General features: G+C 31.5%; 1 protein-coding gene across 24 annotated transcripts in view; it reads right to left on the bottom strand.

The window, feature by feature from the left end:
* The window catches only part of LOC148613996 (E3 ubiquitin-protein ligase rnf213-alpha-like), a 146,888-nt gene that overhangs the window by 47,256 nt on the left and 76,169 nt on the right, over nt 1-23,463 (bottom strand). For all 24 annotated transcript variants that reach the window (XM_088587701.1, XM_088587696.1, XM_088587704.1 and 21 more), the window contains 19 exons: nt 23,050-23,315; nt 22,022-22,104; nt 21,100-21,233; nt 15,306-15,398; nt 14,647-14,787; nt 14,014-14,174; nt 13,028-13,250; nt 12,114-12,284; nt 9,987-10,049; nt 9,575-9,684; nt 6,088-6,388; nt 4,484-4,560; nt 3,837-3,969; nt 3,440-3,547; nt 2,787-2,872; nt 2,184-2,363; nt 1,543-1,660; nt 649-822; nt 269-405 (listed from right to left, as the gene is read on the bottom strand). In XM_088587701.1, coding sequence (XP_088443827.1) covers nt 269-405; nt 649-822; nt 1,543-1,660; nt 2,184-2,363; nt 2,787-2,872; nt 3,440-3,547; nt 3,837-3,969; nt 4,484-4,560; nt 6,088-6,388; nt 9,575-9,684; nt 9,987-10,049; nt 12,114-12,284; nt 13,028-13,250; nt 14,014-14,174; nt 14,647-14,787; nt 15,306-15,398; nt 21,100-21,233; nt 22,022-22,104; nt 23,050-23,315 — 2,759 coding nt within the window. The remainder of the gene's footprint in view (nt 1-268; nt 406-648; nt 823-1,542; nt 1,661-2,183; nt 2,364-2,786; nt 2,873-3,439; nt 3,548-3,836; nt 3,970-4,483; nt 4,561-6,087; nt 6,389-9,574; nt 9,685-9,986; nt 10,050-12,113; nt 12,285-13,027; nt 13,251-14,013; nt 14,175-14,646; nt 14,788-15,305; nt 15,399-21,099; nt 21,234-22,021; nt 22,105-23,049; nt 23,316-23,463) is intronic.

Here is a 23,463-nt window from a genome sequence, read left to right as displayed (position 1 = left end):
GTGCCTTGAAATAAGTGATTTTAACCCAATGTCATATTGTGATAAATTTGATTCAAGCCTAGATAAACCGAAAATCCGTCTAAACATCACTGTTACATAGTAATGTCATAAGAAAATAGTCCTTTTGACAAATTGATCTTCAAAGGCATGAAATAATGATCTTTACACAAACAACTCAAACACCTGTGAATAAAAATATGATTTTAAAGATAACCAGATAAAGTTTCAAAAACAAAAGAGTTAAATTAAGATTGTTACATATACCTACTTTACTTCTCGGCTGAACTGCTGTTCGGTGTGAAACGATTGCAAGGTAAGCAGGTGAATGTTCTTAACGAAAGAAGGCAAGGCTTCACGAAATTTGTCAATTTCATGAACCGATAAAATCCTTGAACTAGTTGTTGTCTAAAATATATTTTGAAGCAAAAATTAATTTAGAGAAAAATGCAAAAAAAAACAAAATAGAAAAAAATTCAGATACTATTGATTAAAATAAAAAAGCGAATGCAAGACAGAAAGCAAGACAAAATAGTGTAGATGAAATGAAATAATGAAACTTGAGTTCTAATGGTTTATCAAAAACTTTCTGATATTAATATGCTAGTACAAAACGAACAATAAACAAAGCACGATAATTAACCTGCTTACCTGTATGAAAGCGACATTGTCATCATTATCTGAAAATGTCCTGCAGACAAAATCTGATAAACAATCATGTTGCTGTTTTCTGAAGTAAGTTATGATATCATTCTTCTCTCCATTTTGCAATACTGCAGCAGGAGTAGCACACCAAAGGAGCAAATGCTTGGCCTCATTCACAATCTGCGACATGAAAAGCATCTTTAAATGCGTTGAAGTTTGTAATAGGGATATAGACCTAACAATCATCTTCCAAATCAGAGAAAAAACAGGAAAATGATATGTCCAATGGACCATAAGTCCCATCGCCAGGCACAAAAACAGAAAACAAAAAGTAGACAAACAAACAAACAAAAATCAGAAATTTAATTAGTCCAAAGACTAGAAAAGTCAATTGTCCATTTCTGACTATATATAAACTTTTTGACGACAACACATAACTTTATACCTTTATACAAAAAAGTTCTAAAATGTATTTTAATAAATTGTGAGAGCTTCTCCATAGCTTCTCAATTCAGAGTTTAAATTATTATCAGGAGATTTTCTGTATTATCAAAAATCAAACAAATTGCTTAAGCTGGATACATGTACAACCCGTCCTTGTTACTGCTTCACGAAAAATGTCGTATCTTTCTTTTGCAAAGTACCTGCGATTCTAGCGACAAACATACACAGCGCTATAAAACAGGTTTCTCAGAAATACCAAAATAAACATAATGGCATCTTTTGGACACGAAAATGGATAAGGCTATTACTCCGTTGATATCGTAATTGAATGTCAGAAAAAAATTCCTTACAACTGCAACATCCATTGGTTATCAAAGACACACGTTCAAGTGCCATAACTCACATGAAATATTCATGAAGTTTTGTTAAAAACTTAAAAGAAAAAAGTGTACGAACCTGCTTTTCGTCATCTTTATAGTCTTTTGATTTCGACTTGTAAATTTTCTGAATGACTGCTGGGCAAACATCAGCATGGTACCCAATAAATGATTCACCAAGTGGTTTGGTCTTTTTTCTATAAAAAAACAAACTAATAAATAAAACGAAATAAAACAAATCTGTTTACAGTTTTTGAATAGTAAGAGCTTCCTTTGACACTATATACTTGATCCCTTATAGATAATTCGCAATAGAAACATCATCATCCCAAAAGAATCCCTATTGCTTTTTTTCTTTATTAAATATTTGCATTATCAACTTGAGTTTTATATATTTTAATTGTTTGATATTGAAACTGTTATTATCTTATTAGCAGCTAATATATTTTCAAATATAGTATTATTAAAACTAATTCACCCATCCCAATTACTCATCACCCCATGTATCATAGAATAGAAAGGTTACACCATTCAAAAATATTATATCTCCCAAGTAACCTACAGAATATATATTTGAGTAGTTTTAGGTTCCTTTTTTGTCGTAAAAAAAATTAAGGGGGAAACATTAAAACATATACAATGTATATTTTATAGTCATGCTACAGCTGAAGGTTTCATTGTGTGAGATTCTCTCATTAATTACCTAATAATAATACACACCTTGATTGAGAAAATTCTTTCGGAGTACTAAAGCTATTAAGCCATTCATTTAGAAGTTTCAATTCATTCTGTTTCGGTGTCAACAAAGTGTTCATTGTAAGAAAATGTTTCTCGAGTCTGTTGATCAATGGAATTGGAAAATTGGAATAAACAATTTTCTTTTCAGCAACAACTATCAACCTATAAAGAGGTTAATCAAACCTTTAAAAATATAAAATAAAAAATATCTCGGCAATATCAAGCATAACTCATTCTGCGTAGACATGCATTTTGCCGTATAACATTGATAAAACGTTCAATTGTCTGTTACGTTTGTCAACATAGCAAAGACATGAAGAACACACGTTGAAATAGACAAAACATAACCAACATTACAACATAACATATAAAAAAACAAGCTGTTTTTTTTATATTTGAAGCATTTGGCGAGCATATTTGCTAATTGAAGCATATTTATTACTTTCACTCACTTATTAATAACAGATATAGATAATACCTCTCAATTAACTCCCCTTCAATTGGAGTCCAAACAGTTTTTTTTTTTTTTTTTTTTTTTTTCTCAGGAAATTGAAAATAGGAAAGAGAAGGTTCCAAACATTTTACCTAAATTTTCTATGAACTCTGCACTTTACTCTGTGTGACCCAAGTCCAAGGTCAACATAACGCTCTCCTCCAAATTCAACATAATACTACAAATCCAAAAAATAATTTCATCAGTACAACTATTGTTCGCATTCTTTCATTTTAAGTAAGTAGATTTATGAGAAAAATGTACATATCTTTTGTATGTGAATGGAATGTAAACGCATTCAAAGGATGCAAAGTTTTCTTGTCCTCTTCTTGCATATTTCAATAGGCATTATTCATGTTACTTAAGGTAATTTTTGCCGAGAAAAGGAAAGATCCTTACAATGTATTTGTACATTTTAAAAAAAAAAGTCATATAAGGAAGTATATTTTGTGGATTATATTCAAGGCACAAAAGGACTGAAACCGGGGAATTTGACAATTCAAAGTACTATAAATAAGTAATCGAACGGGAGCAAAACTGTCATGTTACTTTTCTTGATAGAATTGTATTTGAAATAAAAGTTCCTTCAATCATGGAAAACAATGGTTTTACTGCTTTAATGTGGATCAACTGACCCTGATGGACTACAGGTGAGCCGGTATTATCAAAGGACGGAATGTAAGGTATAAGCATATATCATCTTCTTTGGTTGAGATTAAAAATAAAATTCGCGCTTTAGACTTACCTGATTCAATGCATCATACAAGCTTTCATACAGGTTTTCAAGATTCAGCAAGATTACGGTATTTCCGGTTTCCATGCAAACTTTAATCCTGTTTATATTCCGGCAAACCTATTAATAATTAAAGGAAACTTGATATTACATTACAAAAGTCCGCGAATTGATATTATTTGATACTTAATTATATAAGACATTCTGTTATATGAAAGTTGTCGTTAATAACGATGATCATTTTCTGTAAGTATTTACTTTTTTATAGGGGATTATACGATGGTGCATTTTTTTTCATCATACCTGTTTTTTCTACAGCTATTTTCTTAGAAATCAAACCCTACTTGAATAGAAATGTATTTAAATTTGACAGGATAGATTCAAGTTATCATCAATACAAAATACAAACCTGGGTGTATTCCTGATCACTGGGAAAACTGCTGCCAAATATAATTACAGCCTTCTGATTTGTAAAAAGTTCCTGCTGAAGGATATTTATAACTCCCAGGTTTTCGATCAACAATAGAAGGTACCTGCTACCGCTGTATTTAAAGCAAAATATATTTTTTTAAAGAAACTTACTATGCGTGACTGATAGATCACCCTTTTAACTTCTTCTTTAACATTGATCAAAAAGTTGAAAACCATATTTTTTTCACAATGGCCGAATTAAAGTCAAAGGCATCGAATGCATCTAGTTTGTTTGAAGAGTTTGTGTTTGAAATTAAGCTAATGATTAATTACATGTTAGACACATTTAAAGAGGAAGGAAGTATCGGAAAAATTTGTAACGTAAAATTGGATTTGAAAAAAAAAAAACATAATGATATTTTTTTTGTTGCTTTTCACCATTTCCCCTGAAGTATTAACATGCTGATCTTAATAAACCTTTTGTGAACTAATAAAGATTTGGTTTTTTAACATATTTTGCAACTACAACTGAAGCAATTGTCAATACTATAAATAAATTTTACAGAGCAAGAATGGTTGAGGTAAAAAAAATAAACTTGAAAAGATTTAGATGTTATGCAAATTTGCTTTCAAGATTAAACTCACTTCAAAGGGTCTTCATCCCCTTTCAAACATGCTTGTATCATACCTTCTGGTGTGCATTCGGGATCGAAGGGTTTTCTCTGTTAACAACAATATCAATTAACGCATTCAAAATTACACATAAGCCGATTAATTTATATACCAGTGCATATAAAACTAAATATGCGTTCAGTTCGATTAATCCTGCAACAAATATAGGAAAACCGGTGAATAAAAACTTATTTCCTTTTTTTAGAGTGCATTAAAACAAATATTAGGCGAGTAAGCCCCCTTCTTCAATTTCAGTTTTAACTGTAGTGTTATCGTTCTTTAATATTAATAAACTTTCATGCTTTGAATTCAAGATGTAGACCTAGGGTAACGGACACAACTCTTAGAAATTACTTATTTTCTAATGAAAGCTGAAATGGTTTTGGTGAATTTAAATATGATACAAACATATCACTGATTTTAAGAGCCTATATTCATTTCCCTATGTCTACCTGCTTTAGGAAGTACATACATGCCAAAGTCTACCTTCATAAATAAAAAGACAATGGCCGATCTTCAGATACAAAGCTCTGCAGCAAATGTTACGGGTTAGATTTTCCGATCATCAAATTTTAAAAACTATGTTGTAAATTTTTAGATGCCCATGTGTATGGTGTTTAAGTCGCATTGTATACAGTTTTCAACAATTCTTGTCAGAATATCGATTATCTTATTTGAGTTAAAGGCACATTTGGAACAAGAAAATGCAGCTCTGAATGTTTTGACAGTTATACGGCCGTCAGGTAATGACGTACTTGACGTATTAAGGCAGATGTATTTCCAGAATGACAAATATACATATAGTGTGGAGTATATATATCTCCTGACTGGAAAATAACTCCAAATGGGTCGTAACTTGCTAGGCCTTCCGACGCACATGGTTTCATCTTCGGTTTTTGTTGAGTTTTGAGATGCGTCTGTGTTGTGTGTTTTGATTTTGTTTAATTATTGTTGATAACCCTTGATAGTTAAGGTGTTTTTCCAACAGGGTTTCCAATTTACATACCCGTCTTATAATTTGCACAAATATATTTCCATTCACTTTAACAAACGTTTTGAATGGCTTTATATTGTTCCTACTAAGAAGTACATTTTGTGAAAGGTGAGAGTCATAGTAAAGATAAAACTGTTGCGCCGATGAATCTGTGACTAACTAATATAAGACTGAGCAAGGTTTATACTTATCTTCACTTTTTTTAAGATAAAAAATAAACATATTTATACTCTACATTCTTTTCTAGAACAAAAGTGTCATTTAATATTTTCGTTGTTCGTAGATTTACCCAATTCAAAGAGAACATACACATCCAGTATCTAACGATAATAATTTCGACATACACCAAGGTTACTTGATATGGAGAATTTATAGCGATTTAACAGAAATTACACTACCAAATTCAGTATAAGTTTATGGAACTTCAGTGAACGGTTAAAAATTGTCGATATTCGATCCCTGAAATATCATATATGTCAGTTAAGCGGAGTTGACATTATATTATACCCTTAACCGAAAGCCTTAAACTATTTTTTGAATTTGTAAAAAAAAACATAGCATGTTATATGACATTAGCACGAACCTCTTCATTCTCGTCTACCTGTGATGAAAGTTCTTGCTGAAAAACTTCCACAGGATTAACAACTTCCAGTCCTCCAAAATTGCGTAATACTGAATGTTTTAACTGCATCCATGTAGGTTTTACCTTTGTTTTCAAAATGAACCCAAACAACATTTTAATTAGACTGTAAAAGTCTCTCAAACCAAAAAACTCTCTCATTTCCTTCGTTGATTCATCAAACAAGCGCAAGTACGATGTCGCTAATGCATCAATCATTGGTTCAAGCAATGCCTTGACCGTCTTGTCTGATGAACATATTCCACTAAAAAAACAAAAATATATTGATTTCAAATTAAACTAATAAGAGATCTCTTTAAGGATATTTAATTTAGTCCTTAAAATCAACAGGCTCAATGATATGCAATACAAACGTATTTTCTTTAAGGGAAGACACATAATTTAATCCTCGGTTTCATCAGAAAACCGACCATTTTAAATACGCATTATTAAAATATGTTTCTTAACGAAGATCTTTTAACTGATAAACATAAAAAATAACCTAAATAAAATGATAACACCCACTCAAATTTATATGATGATATTTTTAACATGCGTTCTAGTATTTACTTCAGTTCATATACATCTTGAAGTTCTTCTGGAAAAGTGACAAAAATTGGAATAAAACAAAACTAATTTATTTCTTCGTTTCTTATGTTCATGTCATTCAGCCAAAAGTAAACCAACTCTAATTTTAAGACTTTGCTCCGATAGAAACTAGTTCATTTTTCATAGAAAATATTAGCGCCTTTCACGTGTACTAATAAGCACCCGACGGGAGCGTGAATGTTTGGATTATAACTAGGTCAACTATACTTCTGACCAAAACGAGATCAACCGCCGTTTTTCACCCACATTCAATGACAAAATAATGACATCACTGCATTTCTATGTTTGTATACTGTAGTAATACGATTGAGAACCAATTCTGGTCTTTTAAACATTCGCTAGCTTGGATAGTAATATGATAGTTTGTTTTTTTTTTTTTTTCGAGATAGAAATGGAAACACTGTCAACAGTATTGTGCAGCCCAAATCTGAAGTTATGTCGTGCTCATTATTCTTACTGAATGCCGGACAAGTCGAACCACGACATCCCATATCCAATAATTCCTCAAAAAATGCCGAACCCAAACATGCGTCAGGCAATGACAATTAGTTAAAAAAACAAAAAAAAACGTATGCTTTTCAAAAAAAAAATGCATTTTAGTTTAATGTACGTTTGTAGCTTGGTATCTACAATGTGTCAAGGAAAAATGGCATCTAGATGAGATGTACGTGTACCTTGGGTCAATATATTAACAGTTGTTACTCGGGTTTTTATGATTCAACTGACTGTTTCGACCTGAAAGTCGATAAATTGTATTGCGACTTATAAATGTAGAAACTGAAAATCCGATCTTATAGTTTGCAATTTAATTATGCAGGATATTGCACATATTTTTGTTTATTCATTTAGGTTTCCCAAGGATTCATACAACGAGCATGAATACTTCACAAGCTGGAGCACTGCTATATTGTCGGGTACTGCCTTTTTTTGGTGTGGTTTTTATAGATATTGAAATGTACTCGTAATCAGAATGGCGAATTCAGAGTTTAATATTGACAGTTTATATCAGACATCTGTTTAGATATGTTTGTAGTAGTCGGTCTCCGTTCTTGCCTTTTTATGGCAACTAAAACAAACAATGCGAATTGATTACGTTCATGAGTACAATGATTTTTATATTATAATGACAATTAAAAAATATTTATACATGTTTACTTAGCATGAAATTCTCGCTATGCTTTTGTTTAAATGTAAGCCGGTTCATAGACTTGTTTTGTAGCCAAAGATCATAAATAGTGGTTTTTAGTGTTAAAAATCTGGAATTTCGATTTAGGTTCTGAATATATGTTAAGATATATGGCCAGCTTCAATAAATGTAGTGGAAGTATACTTTAAAAGACAGTTTTCAGAACCTTTCACATTCATGGATTTATGGGTATTATTCGTTATTGTCTTACAAGAAAATTTATAGTACCTCTGTTTAAAAGATGTCAAGTCTTATTGCGACTGGTTCATCGTTACTCAAGTACGATACAAGATTTCGTTATTGTATTTATTTCAAATGGTAAAATGGGAGAATATTGAAAATGCTCAAAATTACTCGGTTTTTTGAAGAATTATTATTTCAAAATAGAATATTTGGATTTATTATATTGTATCGAAACCTTTGCAAATGGTGATTCATATTACCATTTTTGTACACAAAGACAAAAGGGAAGGGAGGTTACAAAAAAGATAACACAGCAGGTACTCAAACAGAAACAGATTAAACTTTCTCTCAATTACTCTTACCGTTGAAAGCGACAGCCATCAATATTAAAGAACAAAAATACAAAGAAATTAAACAGAATTTAAAAAAAAAATCACTATTCTTTATTTTCGTGATTATTGTTTCCGCTTACGATTTGGAGTTACGGCGCATTGACCGTTATGTTATAATGATAACGTACGGTGTTTTAAACAATATATGAAATTGTCGTGCATTTTAACGATTAATTTGAATAAAGGAAATAAAGGTTTTAAATTAAAAGCAGCGCATAATTAGCTCTTAGGCACGAGCCAACGGTTCCCACATGATCACATTTTCCTTACATAAATCAGGAATTTTTTGTTTGAGTACTTTAGTAAATTCTTTATAAATATATATTTTTGAGGTCAGTTTTATAAAACAAGTGTATTAGTTGCGGTAAGAGCTTTTGTTTTCTGCCTGCAACCTATATTGAAAGAGAGAGGTGATAGCAAGTAATCAGCAGTGACAAACACACCATAGAGCAATTCGTGGTATAATTAGTAACATAGTGAAATGAAAAACTACAGCAAATAATTCGAAACAAAGTTTGATAATGAACCACAAAGTGCAAAACATAAAACATATCATCGAAAATCAACAGTAAAGGTCCCAAGTCTGTACGAGTCATGGTTTTAAAATTACAGTGACCAACCACATCGTTTCATTATAGGTTGCAAAATTGCGTACCCAGAGAAACCTCAAATCTTTCCAAAATATTGTGAAATAATACTGCCCTCTGTGTCTGAACAATATAGAGCTTTCGTTTATGTGTATCTAAACATATTTTTATAAAATTATTTTTTTTCGCTACGGGGCAGACAACTGACCACGTCTCATAGGATGAATTATTCCAAAGTCTTATCTCAGATTGCAAAAGATAGTCAAAATCTTGTCGTGATACGATTAAATCAGAAGCCGAAAAATTAGGCGGCAGAATAAAAAAGAATAATAATAATAATAATAATAATAATAAATACAAGAGGGTCTTACAATTGAAATGGGAAAGACCTAATTGACATGTTAGAGTTGATAAATTAAAATGTGGTATGAATTTATGCTTTTCCTACACGGTTCAGGTTTCACCTGTCTCATATAAGCCAGTATGACACATACATTGCACTGTTGATTAGTTCTTCCTTGTCCGGAACATCCCTTTGTACAAATATCCCTCTATTCATTTTTGCTGGATCTAAAGCCCAATTGGATATACCAATGAACGCAACCTACACAATTAATAAATATAAAGATCAACAAAATATAGAATTGTAGCTAATACTCATATATTCTTGGCTAGTTTATTTTCGAAGAATTAATCAAATTCGGAATGTAACATGACAAAACGATTTAGAATGACAACCAAAAACTCTGATGTTTCCAAACATAATTTCATCACAGAACAAATCTTAAACTTCACGTTCCGATATTTGTTTACACTACGTACAAACAGTGGATTTCTTAGTGCCACGATGCCTATAATTGATTAATGATTAATATTGTGTTCTTGTAATTTGATTTTCGTTCTTACTTTTTTATAATCTTCGGGATCCTCGTCATCTGGACATCCATCTTCAAGTAGCGGGTGAAGGGTCTATAAAATGAATGGCAATAATATTAAAGTGCATATAGTGGGCTTCGTAAACAAAGCCTGAATATCTAACTGAACTCTTGCATTGTACTTTTTACAAAATGTATATTAAAGAACAAAACCAACAATTGCGATTCACATAAATAAACTTATCTGAAGTATAATTCCATTTCGTACTTAATAGTTCATTTAAATGATGTATTTCTGACACACCCATATTTTGTGATATTGCACGCTTGATGTTTTTATTACAAGTGACATTGCACGCCTGACATCAGCTGTTTACATTCACCATAAAAGTGTTATAGGTAGCAATAGTATCAGAGTGAATATCACGTCTCATATATAAAAGGCATTTGCCTATATTTGCCCACTTTAACTTACGACATCCAAAAACAAAAACATACAAAAATGGTTTTACTTGATTCGACCAAATACAATATTTGTTCTAAAACTCATAATGAAAAGACACTCACTCAGTGGGAAATTACTAAAAATAACTACAGAGAATACTACAATTTTGTCAGCTTGGTGCATGCAATATCATGTTTTATGAAACACTTTAAAACGATATCGTCTTCTGCCGTAGGTCTCTTTTAAGTAGTCCATAAAGCATGCATTGAGCTACCATAATTGTATATTATATGAAGGACATGACTTGTTTATACCCATTTCATTGTTATTCATATTGAACAATTTTCTGTTAAATTTATTATATTCGACAAATCTTTTATTGGGACAAATATCCAGTAAAATATATCATAACGACGGAACTTTCCGCAAATCCGAAATTATCTCATAGCACACAGATTCTTATCGATTTAGTCAGGTTTAAATCTCTTCCATGTATAAAAGACGTTATAAATACATATGTTGTTTAACATTTATATGAACACAAAATATATGCAGCAAAAAGTTTGCAATCCACATTCATTCATTCAAACTTCATTCTAATGATATGATGCTAGTTATACAAGTGTAAAGATAGTTAAAACTGTCCAATAGAAAATCGCAGATATTACATTTTTTTGCAAATTTTTAGAAGGAATGTGAACATTAAACTAGAAAAAAAACTGTTTACAAAGCTCTTGGTGATATCCCCTGTTTTTTTGTAGCCAGAAACCATATATAATTCCCCATAGGTGATTTTATAATCCAAATGGAAATAGCATTATGCAATAATATATGTTAATAAATATGTAATTTCATATTGGCCCTGTTGTAGGTTTGAGGTCTGTCATATTGGTTGAGGCGGTATATTGGTCCCGAGGCATCGCCGAGTGCCAATACGGCTGTCGAGGCCAATATGATTGGCCGAAAAATATAACAGGTCCATTATGAAATTACATTTTTATTAACAATTTTATTAACTAACTCAATTACAATATTTGTAGAACAGTTGTTTTCGTGTTTTACCAAAACATGTAGGTTTATATGCATAAAGTGCCCAAAACCTATAAAAGGGCCAATATGAAATTACATATTTATTGACAATTTTATTAACCAACTCAATTAGACGATTTGTAGAACAGTTGTTTTCTTGTTTTACCAAGAACATGTAGGTTTATTTACATTAATCAGTCTTAAATATCCTTTTTGTATAAAATGAAACATTTTTTTCAGTGTTTCTGCACTTTGAGTCCTGATGAGCAAAGTTCATGAAATAACAGCATTCGGAAAGCCCATTTCAAATATACGAAAAACGAAAATGTAATGTCCGTTCTAGAATAACTGCTTTCTATAGTCTGTTTCAGTTTTCCATCGACAATTCGAGCTCAAAATGGTAATGTCAAACGACCAGAAGTTATGATGACGTATTGGCCCTGGTTTGATCCATATTGGCCCTCTTTTTCATATTTGTCCCGTATAGATGCCCGGTTTGAATTCATATCAATTGATTAGTTTTTGACATATTTTAACGTATTTTGGGTAGTTGGTTAATAAAGCATATGTTAAAGTCTCAAAAAAGTTCCAGATGAGTGACGGAATAGCATAGGGACGGACAAACGGACGGACGAGCATCGTGATCAGGTTTCAAAGGTCGGGTAATAATAATTCCGTAATTACCTTCAATGGCATTCTAGGTGAATCTTCTGCCAAACCTATTTCATCCAATACAACAACAGAAACAAACCGATTTAGATCTTTGCCTTTTTGGTAGGCAGCACACTGTGCAAAAGTTCCTACTATGCCATCCGGGGTAGAAAGAGGACTGCATTGGAAAGAAACCATCTGGACCTTTGCAAAAGATACTAGATCTGTATTTAAAGGACATTAAAAGATCTATCCCGTCATTAGAATTGTCTTCGTTAATATTATTTTTTGTTTTGCAACGTTATATTGGTAAACAGAACGTTCGAAAGACGATTCTGAATCATTCAATTTTAGTTCAAATTGAAATTTTGTAAACAAAAATATGGATATATTTTGAATTCAAGCTCATTTCCAAAGCTATAATTGTAGCTAAAATCCAGAACCTTGTAATTATAATAATTTGATACAGTATAATAATATTAAGATATAGATTGTAACATTTTTGGGTGTATATGTGCCACTATTTCTTGGTAACTTAAAATGCACTAATTTGCAACCATTTTACGGACGTTTTGTTGAGTGATGAAAATTGTCAACCTTTGCGGAAACAAATTCTATTGTGCATTTCTGCAATTCAATTAACGTGGTCTTTTACATGTCACTTGTTTCCGAATTCTTTTACCGCACTTAGAATTTAGTTTTTAATGGCCGATTAAAGTGGCCACCATTTGTGGATCTATTTCTATGTAATAATGACGCTAGGTTTTTCATACAGGCTATTCGAAAAATTTTAAAAATAGGTACATGGCTTTATTTATAATCATGCAATTTATCAATCATCGGTAAAATTATATTGTTCGTAGTGTCAAACAGATATTAAAAAAACACGATTTATCGTAAAAATATGATAATTGAATATATACTTCCATTTGAATTGATATTGTTACCTGCTTGTAATTTTTGAACAGTCTTTCAGCGGAATTACTTCCTTGCAATGTATCTGCGACTGTACTTTTAGCTAAGGATTTTGAACTACCGGGTTTTCCAACAAGAAACATAGGGATCCTGAGCTCTATACAAATTACCATCATGAACACATTTTCCTTTAGAGCTTGATTTCTTGCAATGTTTGGAGGCAGTTTAATAAAGCTTAATATTGCTGCTTGACACCTGTAAAGATATTTTCAGAACTACGTTAGTTTTCCATATTATTGACTTTTAAAATAAGATTGGTAGCTCTTACGAACCTGAATTGCTAAACTGGCTTGATAAGCAACATTATTTTTGTTAGCAAAGGGCCATATGAAGTGTTGCCATCTCTTCGCGTCCGTTATGTCTTCGATGACTGATGATGTAATAATGAAATTGATGTAAAAATGAAATTGACAGCACACCCTTGAAAATGAAATTTAAATATAATATAATGATTTTTTACAATAACCATTTTTGATATTTATCAGTCATTTTTCTTCCAGTGACTGCCTTCACTTTGTTTCTAAAATATTTTATAGTCAAAGACACTAACAACCGACAGATGTAATTGCATCATTGATTTAAGTTTAGAAAAGCTTTCGAAAAATTCCAAAGCACCAGACTTGCCACATTCATTCAATGTATAAAGCAAATTAAATTCAATTGGAGGTAGTATTGTAGACGAGAAATTATGAAATCATATATTATAACATTGCATGACCAAATCAAATTTGCGTAATATTATTAAAAGTGAACAATAGGTAGATTGAAACCTTCCACTAAAAAGAGTTACAAAGAACGGAAGGTCGGACAGATATACAGACATGTCTATGTCTTAACCTTTGGCGGGGTTGTCCGGTAAATATAAGAAACAGCCTCCAAATATTAGCTAAGCTTCGGTTTGTTTTATATATGTTTGTGTGTAAGCAACATTTTCCTATTGATGTAATACACCAGATACCTGTTAACTTCATAAAGAAATTGTTCTCCTCCTTCCGGCAAACCAAGAGGTTTAGTAAAATATCGTGCAATCTTTTGACGATAATATTCCCTATTCCTGAGGCAGGAATGGTAGCAAACTCCGAGGGATAGAACAAGAGAACGGGAAACCGAGTCTAAATCCTGAAGAATAACAAGTCAATGGAAAATTTCTTTTCATTATACCTGTTCTCACCAACTTTTTTGCTTTGTAAACTGAAAAGCTTAAACCCAATATGAAATCTTGAAAGGTTCAACCATTAATAATCAATTATTCACTTTTGTTTCTTTGTATGTATTATTTTGGTTATTTTATGTTTTTGTTGTGTATAACTGTTTTTCATGTCTGGTCTTTGTCCTTGGATTACATTCTTTTGATTACCGCTATAATCTTGGTTTCCTTGATTAATCTTTACTTTTTTTTCTGAAATTTGCAGTAATGTTAGTATTGATATCGGAGATAAATTTCGGGTTTGTTATATTGCTTGATTTCGAAAAGAATATTCATATGCATGCTATTTCTGAAATGAATCATTTCAATGCTCAAAAAAATATTCGTGTCATTAGTACTAGCATAGAAGAAACATTTGCAACATTATTAAAAACGGTGGGAAACCTTGAAATCCTTCTGTTCTTGCCCATTTTCATCGATCACTTTTTTGAAAAGTAACTCATGTTCTTCATTCTTGCTGTAAAACCAGCACATCACATCAAGGACTCTTTCAACATCTCTAAGACTTACAAAACTACATTCATCCTAAAATACGTTACAAGCAAAATGATATCATTAAGTTATCATATCTGTATTGGCATGAGGGGAAGCCGAAGGTCAGTACTGCCTGTCGAGGAACAACTACACGGCAAATACAGAAATTTCATTACATAATGATGTCTTTATTAACTTACAAAGTCAATACAGCAAAAATTGAAGTAGGAATATTTGTACCGAGTTAACCTTCAATTAACACAGATTGACGCACAGAGCTTACAACAATAATACACGTGTTCATAGCATGATTCTTTTTATTTTTTTTTATTTTATTTATTTATTTATTTTATTTTTTTTTTTTTTTTGTTGACAAAATGGGTAAGTTTGGTTTATCGTGTTTCCATTTTTACATTAAAAATGACTTAATAAAAGTTGATCTCTGCCTTAAAAAATACTTTGATCACGGTTTTTTTTTTATCTAACAATTTTTTAAAAGCAAAATGAAAAAAAAACACAAGAACTAAACAAAAACATCAATACAATAACTTATTAAATATATTTTTTACCTTCTGTTGTCTCATAAATTCTTGTGAAACAGTCAGTATTTTGCTAACTACTTGTTTAAGGTTCGGGGAATCCGGAATACTGCCGCTGTCAAGCTAAGGTGAAATGACATGAATCAAATTTCATTGTCACTTATTTTGCATTATTCATTTCAGCATTATATAATGTCGTTGCATATTTTGTTCCAAAAAATTCAACTATTTTCATGTGAATAGACTTCAACAGAAAAATAGCAAAATGATAAAAATACTTTGAAATGTAATTAAGGCCTATCATGTTATATTTTAAAAACCTATAAATTAAAGTATGTTTTTAGTAGAAGGAGCATAATATTCACTAAGTTTGGGCCTAAATAATACAAAAACATCACAATTTGAATGTATTTTTTAATATCTAATGGTGGAAATTTGTCTAACTACATGATTATATTAATAAAGTATGTCTTAGGAAAAACAATTTACAATAAAGTTCAAAGCAACCACATTGGATTAGATCTGGTTACCATAGCAACCAAAATTCTTAATTTTTGACAAATTGAAATGTACGAAAATAGGCTATGTTCAGATCCGTTTTGGTAACAAGAGCAAGAAGATATTATCCAAATGTATGCATGGATGTGTAGTAGGTGCTCTCCACTGAAACATATCAAAAATAAAAATATGTAGCATATCTTTGTTTTTTGCTCATCTGGACGCAAAATCACTGTAAGGACTTTTCTTCTTCTCAACGTTTTTCATACAAACTTTGTCTAGACCATAACTTTTTGTCTTTTGACCTAGACTTTTAATTCTTGGTATGTTGGTATATCCTCTCAGGGTAGATTGTTGCATACCAGAGTGGTAGACTTTTCACTTTGGCCTTTGACAAATAACATAAAAGTTTTGGCAAAATACGATAAAAAAAACTTTGTCTTGGCCATATTGTTTTTTGTCTTTTTACCAAGATATCTGATTTTTGGTATGTAAGTAAATCACATTAGGTAGAGTGTAATGTTCAAGATAGATTAACTCTTGACCTTGACCTTTGACGCCAAGGTCACATGATGTACAAAAATTTGGCCAAATATCATACAAAATATTGTCTGAGCTAAAAATTGTTTTGTCTTTTCACTTTGACATCTGATATTTGGTATAGAACCTGAAGGCCAGGCATCATCTACTAAGATGGTTGACATTTGAACTTGACTTTTGACCTCATGTTCAAATAACATACCAAAGTTTGACGCCATTCATACATATTTGTCCATACCATAACGCTTTTTGTCTTTTGACCTAGACTTCTAATATTTAGTATGTTGGCATATCATCTCAAGATGGAGGGTTGCGTACCAGAATAAATGAAATTTTACTGAATTTAACCTATCAACCTCATGGTCAAATAAAATACACATTGTGGCAAAATACCACCCAAAGTTTTGCCTGTGCCATAACTTTTTTGCCTTTTTACTAAGATATCTGACATTTGGTATGTGGGTACTTCATGCCAAGGTTGAGTGTCATGTACCTTATGGTCAAATGACATACACAATTTTGGCTTAAGTTAATGACTGATTTCATGCAATATTTCACCTCACTTTATGTCATAAATGTAAAGAATCACTTGCCCTTTATTACCTGATTGTGCGTAACTCCAGTAGCAGTACTAATCTTTTACATCTGTTATGGAATATGTGTTTGACCCGTCTGTCTGACCGTCAGTCCATCAGTCCATCTTAAGGTTTTGAACATTTGCAGATATTGACATGATTTTTATTATAAATTAATCGTGATAAGTTACAATACAAGTTTGTGTTTGGTTTCACTTCGATGATTTTATTGAAATTACGGGCCTTGAACTTAGCAAAATTTACAGAAATAATCGTTTTTTCAGGACTTTTTCCTAAACGCTTGCAAATAATGACATGATAAGATCACAACGATAAGTTACAGGTCAAGTTTACCTTTTGTTCCAATAGATGATATTTAATTTAGATTAATTAAAACTTAGATTAATCAAAGTTTGGCATTTTAAACTAACATTCTGAGTAACAGAATCTTTTCTAATGCCTATAAAAATCATTTTCAAAAACTTTTTTTTAAATTTCTTTTTTGTTGCAATCTTTTATATACCTGATTTAACACTCTAATTCCTTTTTTTATCTAGGTCCTTCTAAATGTAATTCTCGTATAAATCTACCTACAGGTTTATGTCTGTGTTCCAGCATAGTTGAATATAGGGAAAATATATAAAGGAATATGCCAAAGAAGACAAGAAACTTATTTTTTTTTTTTTGTAAAAAAAAACATCACGATTTATTACTTTTGCTATCATACCTCATTCAATATAAAAGGCAGAATTATATAACTGAAATCATATACGGATACATTAGGATATTGAATCAGCATCCACACGAAGTCTGCAACCTATATTTTACATTTCATTGACTGTATTAAAGTTTACTTCTGATCTCATGTATGGGCAATAATAAGTAGAAAGACCATGTAAACTTGTTGACTATAAATTAAAGTAGTTCGCATTTTATAATTATGCAATTTATTCTTAAATGCCAATACAAGATGAAATGTATAATTTTAGGTCATCCATGTTTGGTTCTCACAGTTTCTAGACAGCTACAAGTAACAGATATAGGGTAACAGGCAAGTAAACAAACATCTGTTATTTTAGCTCTCCTTCCCAAAGGCCAAGTAAGCTTATGCCATCACTTGGCGCCCCTGCTCATCGACAAATTTTCGAAATTCTCCTCCTCTAGAAAATTGTGCACAAAATGACTGTTGGGATTTATGATCCGTGAAAAAAAACATAGCCGCCATTACTAGAAATAGAACATAGGTGTCTTTAGCCTATGCCATCACTTGGGGTCCGTCGTCGTCGTCGTCGTAGACAAATTTTGAAAAATCTTCTCCTCTGAAACTACTGGACTTACAGGTTTTAAACTTGGCATAATTGTTCCTTAGGGTGTTCTGCACAAAATGACCGTTAGAATTTTTGATCCATGAAAAAAGCATGGCTGCTGTTACTAAAAATAGAACATAAGGGTCAGATTAAAGTTTTGCAAATAACTCAAAAAGCGTTGCCTTTAGCAAATTTCTGGCATAGGGCAAAATTGTTCAGCATCATGAGATGGACCTATGCAAAAACTGATGTAGGAGTTACGACCCCTGAAACAGTTTTTTTTGCATTTTTCGCATGTGCAATTTTGAAAATCTTCTCTAAAACCATTTAAGATCATTGAATGAAAATAAGCATAGTAGTTCTTTAGTGTATTGTGCTCAAAATGAGTGTGGTGATTTTTAATCCATGAATAGATATGGCTGCCTATACTAAAAATGGAAATTAGGGGTCATAAGACAGGTTTTTGAAACCAATTAAAAATTTAAAAAAAATAAAAGCAAAATTCTGGTTCAGGTAATGAAAATTCTATGAAAAGCATTTCCTGCATTTGACAATTTAGTTGATTTTAACTTAGCCTGTCTCATTCCTCGAGTTTTTCAAATAAGCAAATGGTTAACCATATGAGCGGTTCAGGCTCTCTTGAGCCTCTAGTTTTAAAAATAACTCAAAAAACCGTTGCCTTTGGCGAATTTCTGGCTGGGGGTAATATTGTCCAAGATCAAGAGAAAACCTATGCCGAAATTCTGCAAACGATATTTACAACTGATGTAGGAGTTATGACCCCAATTCAAAGGTTGTTGCCCTTTTTGGAGGATTATATAGTTCAGCATCATAAGATTGACCAATACCGACATTTTCGAAACGACTCGTTTACTAATGTAGGAGTTATGGCTCCTGAAACAATTCTTAATTCTTCCACATGTATATGTGCAATTTTGAAAAGCTTCTTCTCTTAAACCATCAGTTAATGGAAATAAAGCATATTAATTCTTTAGTGTATTGTGTTCGAAATTTCTTATGTTTTTTAATCCATTAAGCATGTATATGGCTGCCTATACTTAAAATGGAACAGAGGGGTCCGAAGAGTTTGAAATAATTCCAAAATGTTGCCATCGGCAAAATTCTGGTTAAGGTTATAAAATGTTATTAAAAGCATTTCCTGCATTTGACTATTCAGTTAATTTTAACTTATCTAGTCTCATTGCCATTTTTTTCTAATAAGCAAATGGTAAACCAAGTGAACGATTCAGGCTCTATAATATATTATAAAATTTAATGTTGATTTTCCATTTGTTCCTATCTAAATTTCTTGCACAAAATTCCATGTTGAGTAAGTCACAGTATTTTGATATCATGTTTAAACAATAAAATTATAAAACGTTTTGAAATATTCTGTAAAAAAGAACCTACATGTTCATGGGAACCATGATTCTAGCGGAAATAAAAAGAATGTAATCCTGGGACATTTTGATAAGAAGATGTGCATTTCAGTAAAACAGGAGTTAGAAAATGAAAATGGGATATAATGTCAAGAGTTGATCAACAAAAACAAGAAATATTATTCTTGGGTCTGATTGAATTCTCTCAAAATACAGAAATTATTAAAAACAATTAAGTATTAGTCATATGACATCTGTCCTCATTAACACTCATCAAGTCAAAAGTTGATGTGTTATTTGACTATGAGATCAAAGGTCAAGTTCAAATGTCAACCAATCTAGGACGAGGCGCCTCGCCTTTAGAAAACATAACCCCATGCCAAATATCAGATGTCTAAGTAAAAAGACAAAAGAAAATTACAGCCCGGACAAAATTGTGTATGATATTTGGCCAAAATTTTGTATGTCATTTGACCTTGGAATCAAGTCCAAGGTCAAAAGTCATCCAATCTAGAACATTTCACTCCTACTTGATGTGATTTAAATGTCAGATATTTAAGTAAAAAGACAAAAAAGTAATGGCACAGACAAAATTGTGTATCATGTTTTGCCAAAATTTGTGTTATTTGACCTTGATATAAATGTCAAAGATCACCCACTCTGGTGCGCACCACTCTGCCCCGAGAGGATATACCAACATACCAAATATTAGAAGTCTAGATCAAATGACAAAAAAGTTATGGTCTGGACAAATCTTGTGTAAAAGCGTTAAGAAGAAGTCTTTATGGGTCCAAATGAACAAAACAACAAAGATATGCTACATATTTTTATTTTTGACATGTTTCAATGAAGAGCACCTACTACACATCCATGCATGCTTTTGGATAATATCTTCTTGCTCTTGTTAGCAAAACGGGTCTAAACATAGCCTATTTTCGTATATTTCAAATTGTCAGAAATTAACAATCAGACTGCTTTGTACTTCATTGTAAATTGTTTTCCATAATACACACTTCATTGACATAATTATTTAGTTTGGTAAATTTTCACCATTAGATATAAAAATACATTCAAATTGTGACATTTTTGTGATTATTAGGCCCTAAATTGTCGGTTGCTAAGGAGTGGTTGTTGCCATGGTAATGGTGTAAACATTTTTTCTTTTTTTTTTCATTTTGTTCATTGTTTTTCTTATAAATCCAACTGATTTAGTCAATTCCGATAAAATATCTCACATCAATAAATCACTTTCAGTGAAAATTGCATGATTGCTACTTACGAATTCATTATAAAATAAGACAAAAACAAATCCAGATCTCCATGTTCAGTAATGCCAAATTTCATAGGATTTCCAATATCGAATATTTGTTCATGACGCGTGCCTTCGAACATTTTGTCTAGCTATAGCATATAAAATTTGAAACATGTATGAAACCGATATTGCTGTAACATACATTTAATGTTCTAAATAATGTACTAAATATCAGATGAATATATCAAAGAGATATTCTAAAATATATTTTACTTTTCTTTGAACCATTTGTCTGATGTACTGTTCTTCAGCATTGATATCTAGCTGTCCAAAGTCCCAAACTAATGGAAGCATACTCTGTGGTAAAGGTTGAACGCGATACACAAGACGCCTCATAGGGACTCTCCCTGGAACACAAAGGGTAAATGATGTGTTACAAGAATTTGTGCAGGACATTATGGGTTCTACATAAAATATAATACCAGAACTATGAATGGCTAAAAGTTATTCTGATGGAAGTGACGCACTTTGTCGACAAGGAAGTAAACGATTTCGCAAGTGGGAAAGCACTATTTTGTCTTAAATGACATAGAGCTCAGTCCTTCATAAGCATAGCCTAAAATCACATTAAATACTAACAACATAGTGTTACAACAACTTAGAATAAATCATTCAAGAAATGAAGATATAAAAAGAATTGGAAATACCAGAAGAGGGAAAACCTGTGTACAAAATACAGCAGAAATTTTTAAAAAAAAATATATATTCAAATAATCAGTAATCGATGATAAACAATCAAATTGTTCTGTCGTGCACATTTACAACTGATGCCCTACCTTCAAATATAATTCCAGCAGAAGTCTAAAAACAAAGTCTGGACAAATGCGGTTTAGAACTTACTTAGTGTAGAAATAATGCAAAATTGATCTCTATCTTATCATAGGTTTAAAATCAAATGTAACTACTGACTAAGCATACACTATTGTAGTTTAAATATTTTCAAAAGCAGACTTCATAAGTATCTCTTATAAATAAATACTCATGAAAAGATATCAGGAACAAAATGAAATCATTAATCCAGAAGTCAAAAGTTTCGACCAAGCGGGTAACTGATTCAGCAATGATAAAACAAAAAAGGAAAATTTAGTTATAATATACTGCGTAAAACATTTAAATGTTGACCTAAATGATTTACCTAGTTTGTCCTTAGAGTCTTGTGCAGCCACATGATAACCAAGTCCTGCTTGTTCTAGTCTTTGTATTAAATCTTCTGAGTGTCTATCAATAAATAAGATGCGTATATTTAAATGTATTCACTTTAAATATCACAAGAATCCACACAAATAATGCTACATAGCTGGATCTGCATAAAATACCACCAAAACTTTCATCTTCTATACTCACAGCTGTCTCAAGTCCTAACACAACACTTGTTACTCCATTATTTTCAAGGTGTCATAGTTTTCCTTTTTCTTTTTTGTCTACCCGGACTCTACTCTTTATGTGAAAATCGGCGGGCGTTTCTAGAAAAGCAGTGGACGCTTACCTTACCGGTGCACCTGGTCCATGCTCCTAATTTTTAGTGGAGTCCGAGTTGCTCATTTACTTTTATTACTTTAAATGTATTATTTTGGTTAATAAATTTTCGTTGTTGTGTTTTTTTTTCTTTTGTTTTCCATGGTTGGTCTTTGTCCCTGAGTTTCATTCATGTGATTTCCGCTAGAATCTTAGTTACCTTGATTACTCTTTAAATGGAAAGCATTTAATACATTAGTTTTTGATATAAAAAGGAATTTCAGTGTTTCGATCTTAATACTCGTCAAACAGTTAGTCAAGTTATTCGTATATACACTATCATTTTCATAACAGCTTTGTATTACATTGATTTAAAACTAAAAGTTTTATGAGTGAAGTTAGCATTTATAAGAAATTTATGGTAGATATCTCATATATGTATGTTTAACATTTACATAATCATTTTATTAACCAGCACGTTCTTAACGTGTTTATTGCATTTTATGTCACGTAAAAATGGCATGTTACATTAGTTAAGAAATAGTATCAGAACTATGCAATGGAATTACACAAATGAATTAGAATGAGATACACCAATCTTTATATTTACAATTTTTTTTGTGGTTAATCTCGATTGCAGTCTGAAAGATTTAATGGTTAGCTAGTCATTTTTAGAATTTTATATAATAATCCTATCCATAATCTTACTTCCGATATGGGTTGCAAGCAGCAACAATTTTCAGTTTTTCGTGTATCTTGATCCTACGACCATTTAGAGAATGATCACACATAATTTCCTTGATTACACCAATTGCCTCTGTAGTGTTCGCCTCGTCAAAGAAAAGAATTGTGTACATGTGCTCATATTTTTTCAATTCTTTGTACTGTTGAAATATCGCTTCATTTTCTTGAGCTATTTTTTCTGCTTTTTCAACCTTTCTAACAATATCTTTAACTTTTGTGCCACCATGAACCTATAAAAAAGTTGATAAACATGTGAACATTGAAGCTAGAATCAATGTTTGTAAATATTACATATGGCATATATCTAATTAGATATGATATGAATAATATTGTAACAATAAAATAGCAATGTTTAATTATAAATAATTCGCTCAAGAC

Source organism: Perna viridis, chromosome 6 (assembly GCF_037379345.1).
Source record: "Perna viridis isolate PV_CMFRI_1.1 ecotype Kerala chromosome 6, ASM3737934v1, whole genome shotgun sequence".
NCBI classification, from domain to species: Eukaryota; Metazoa; Mollusca; class Bivalvia; order Mytilida; family Mytilidae; genus Perna; species Perna viridis.
Note: the sequence above shows the minus strand (reverse complement) of the source record. Positions and strands in the feature narration are given on the sequence as shown.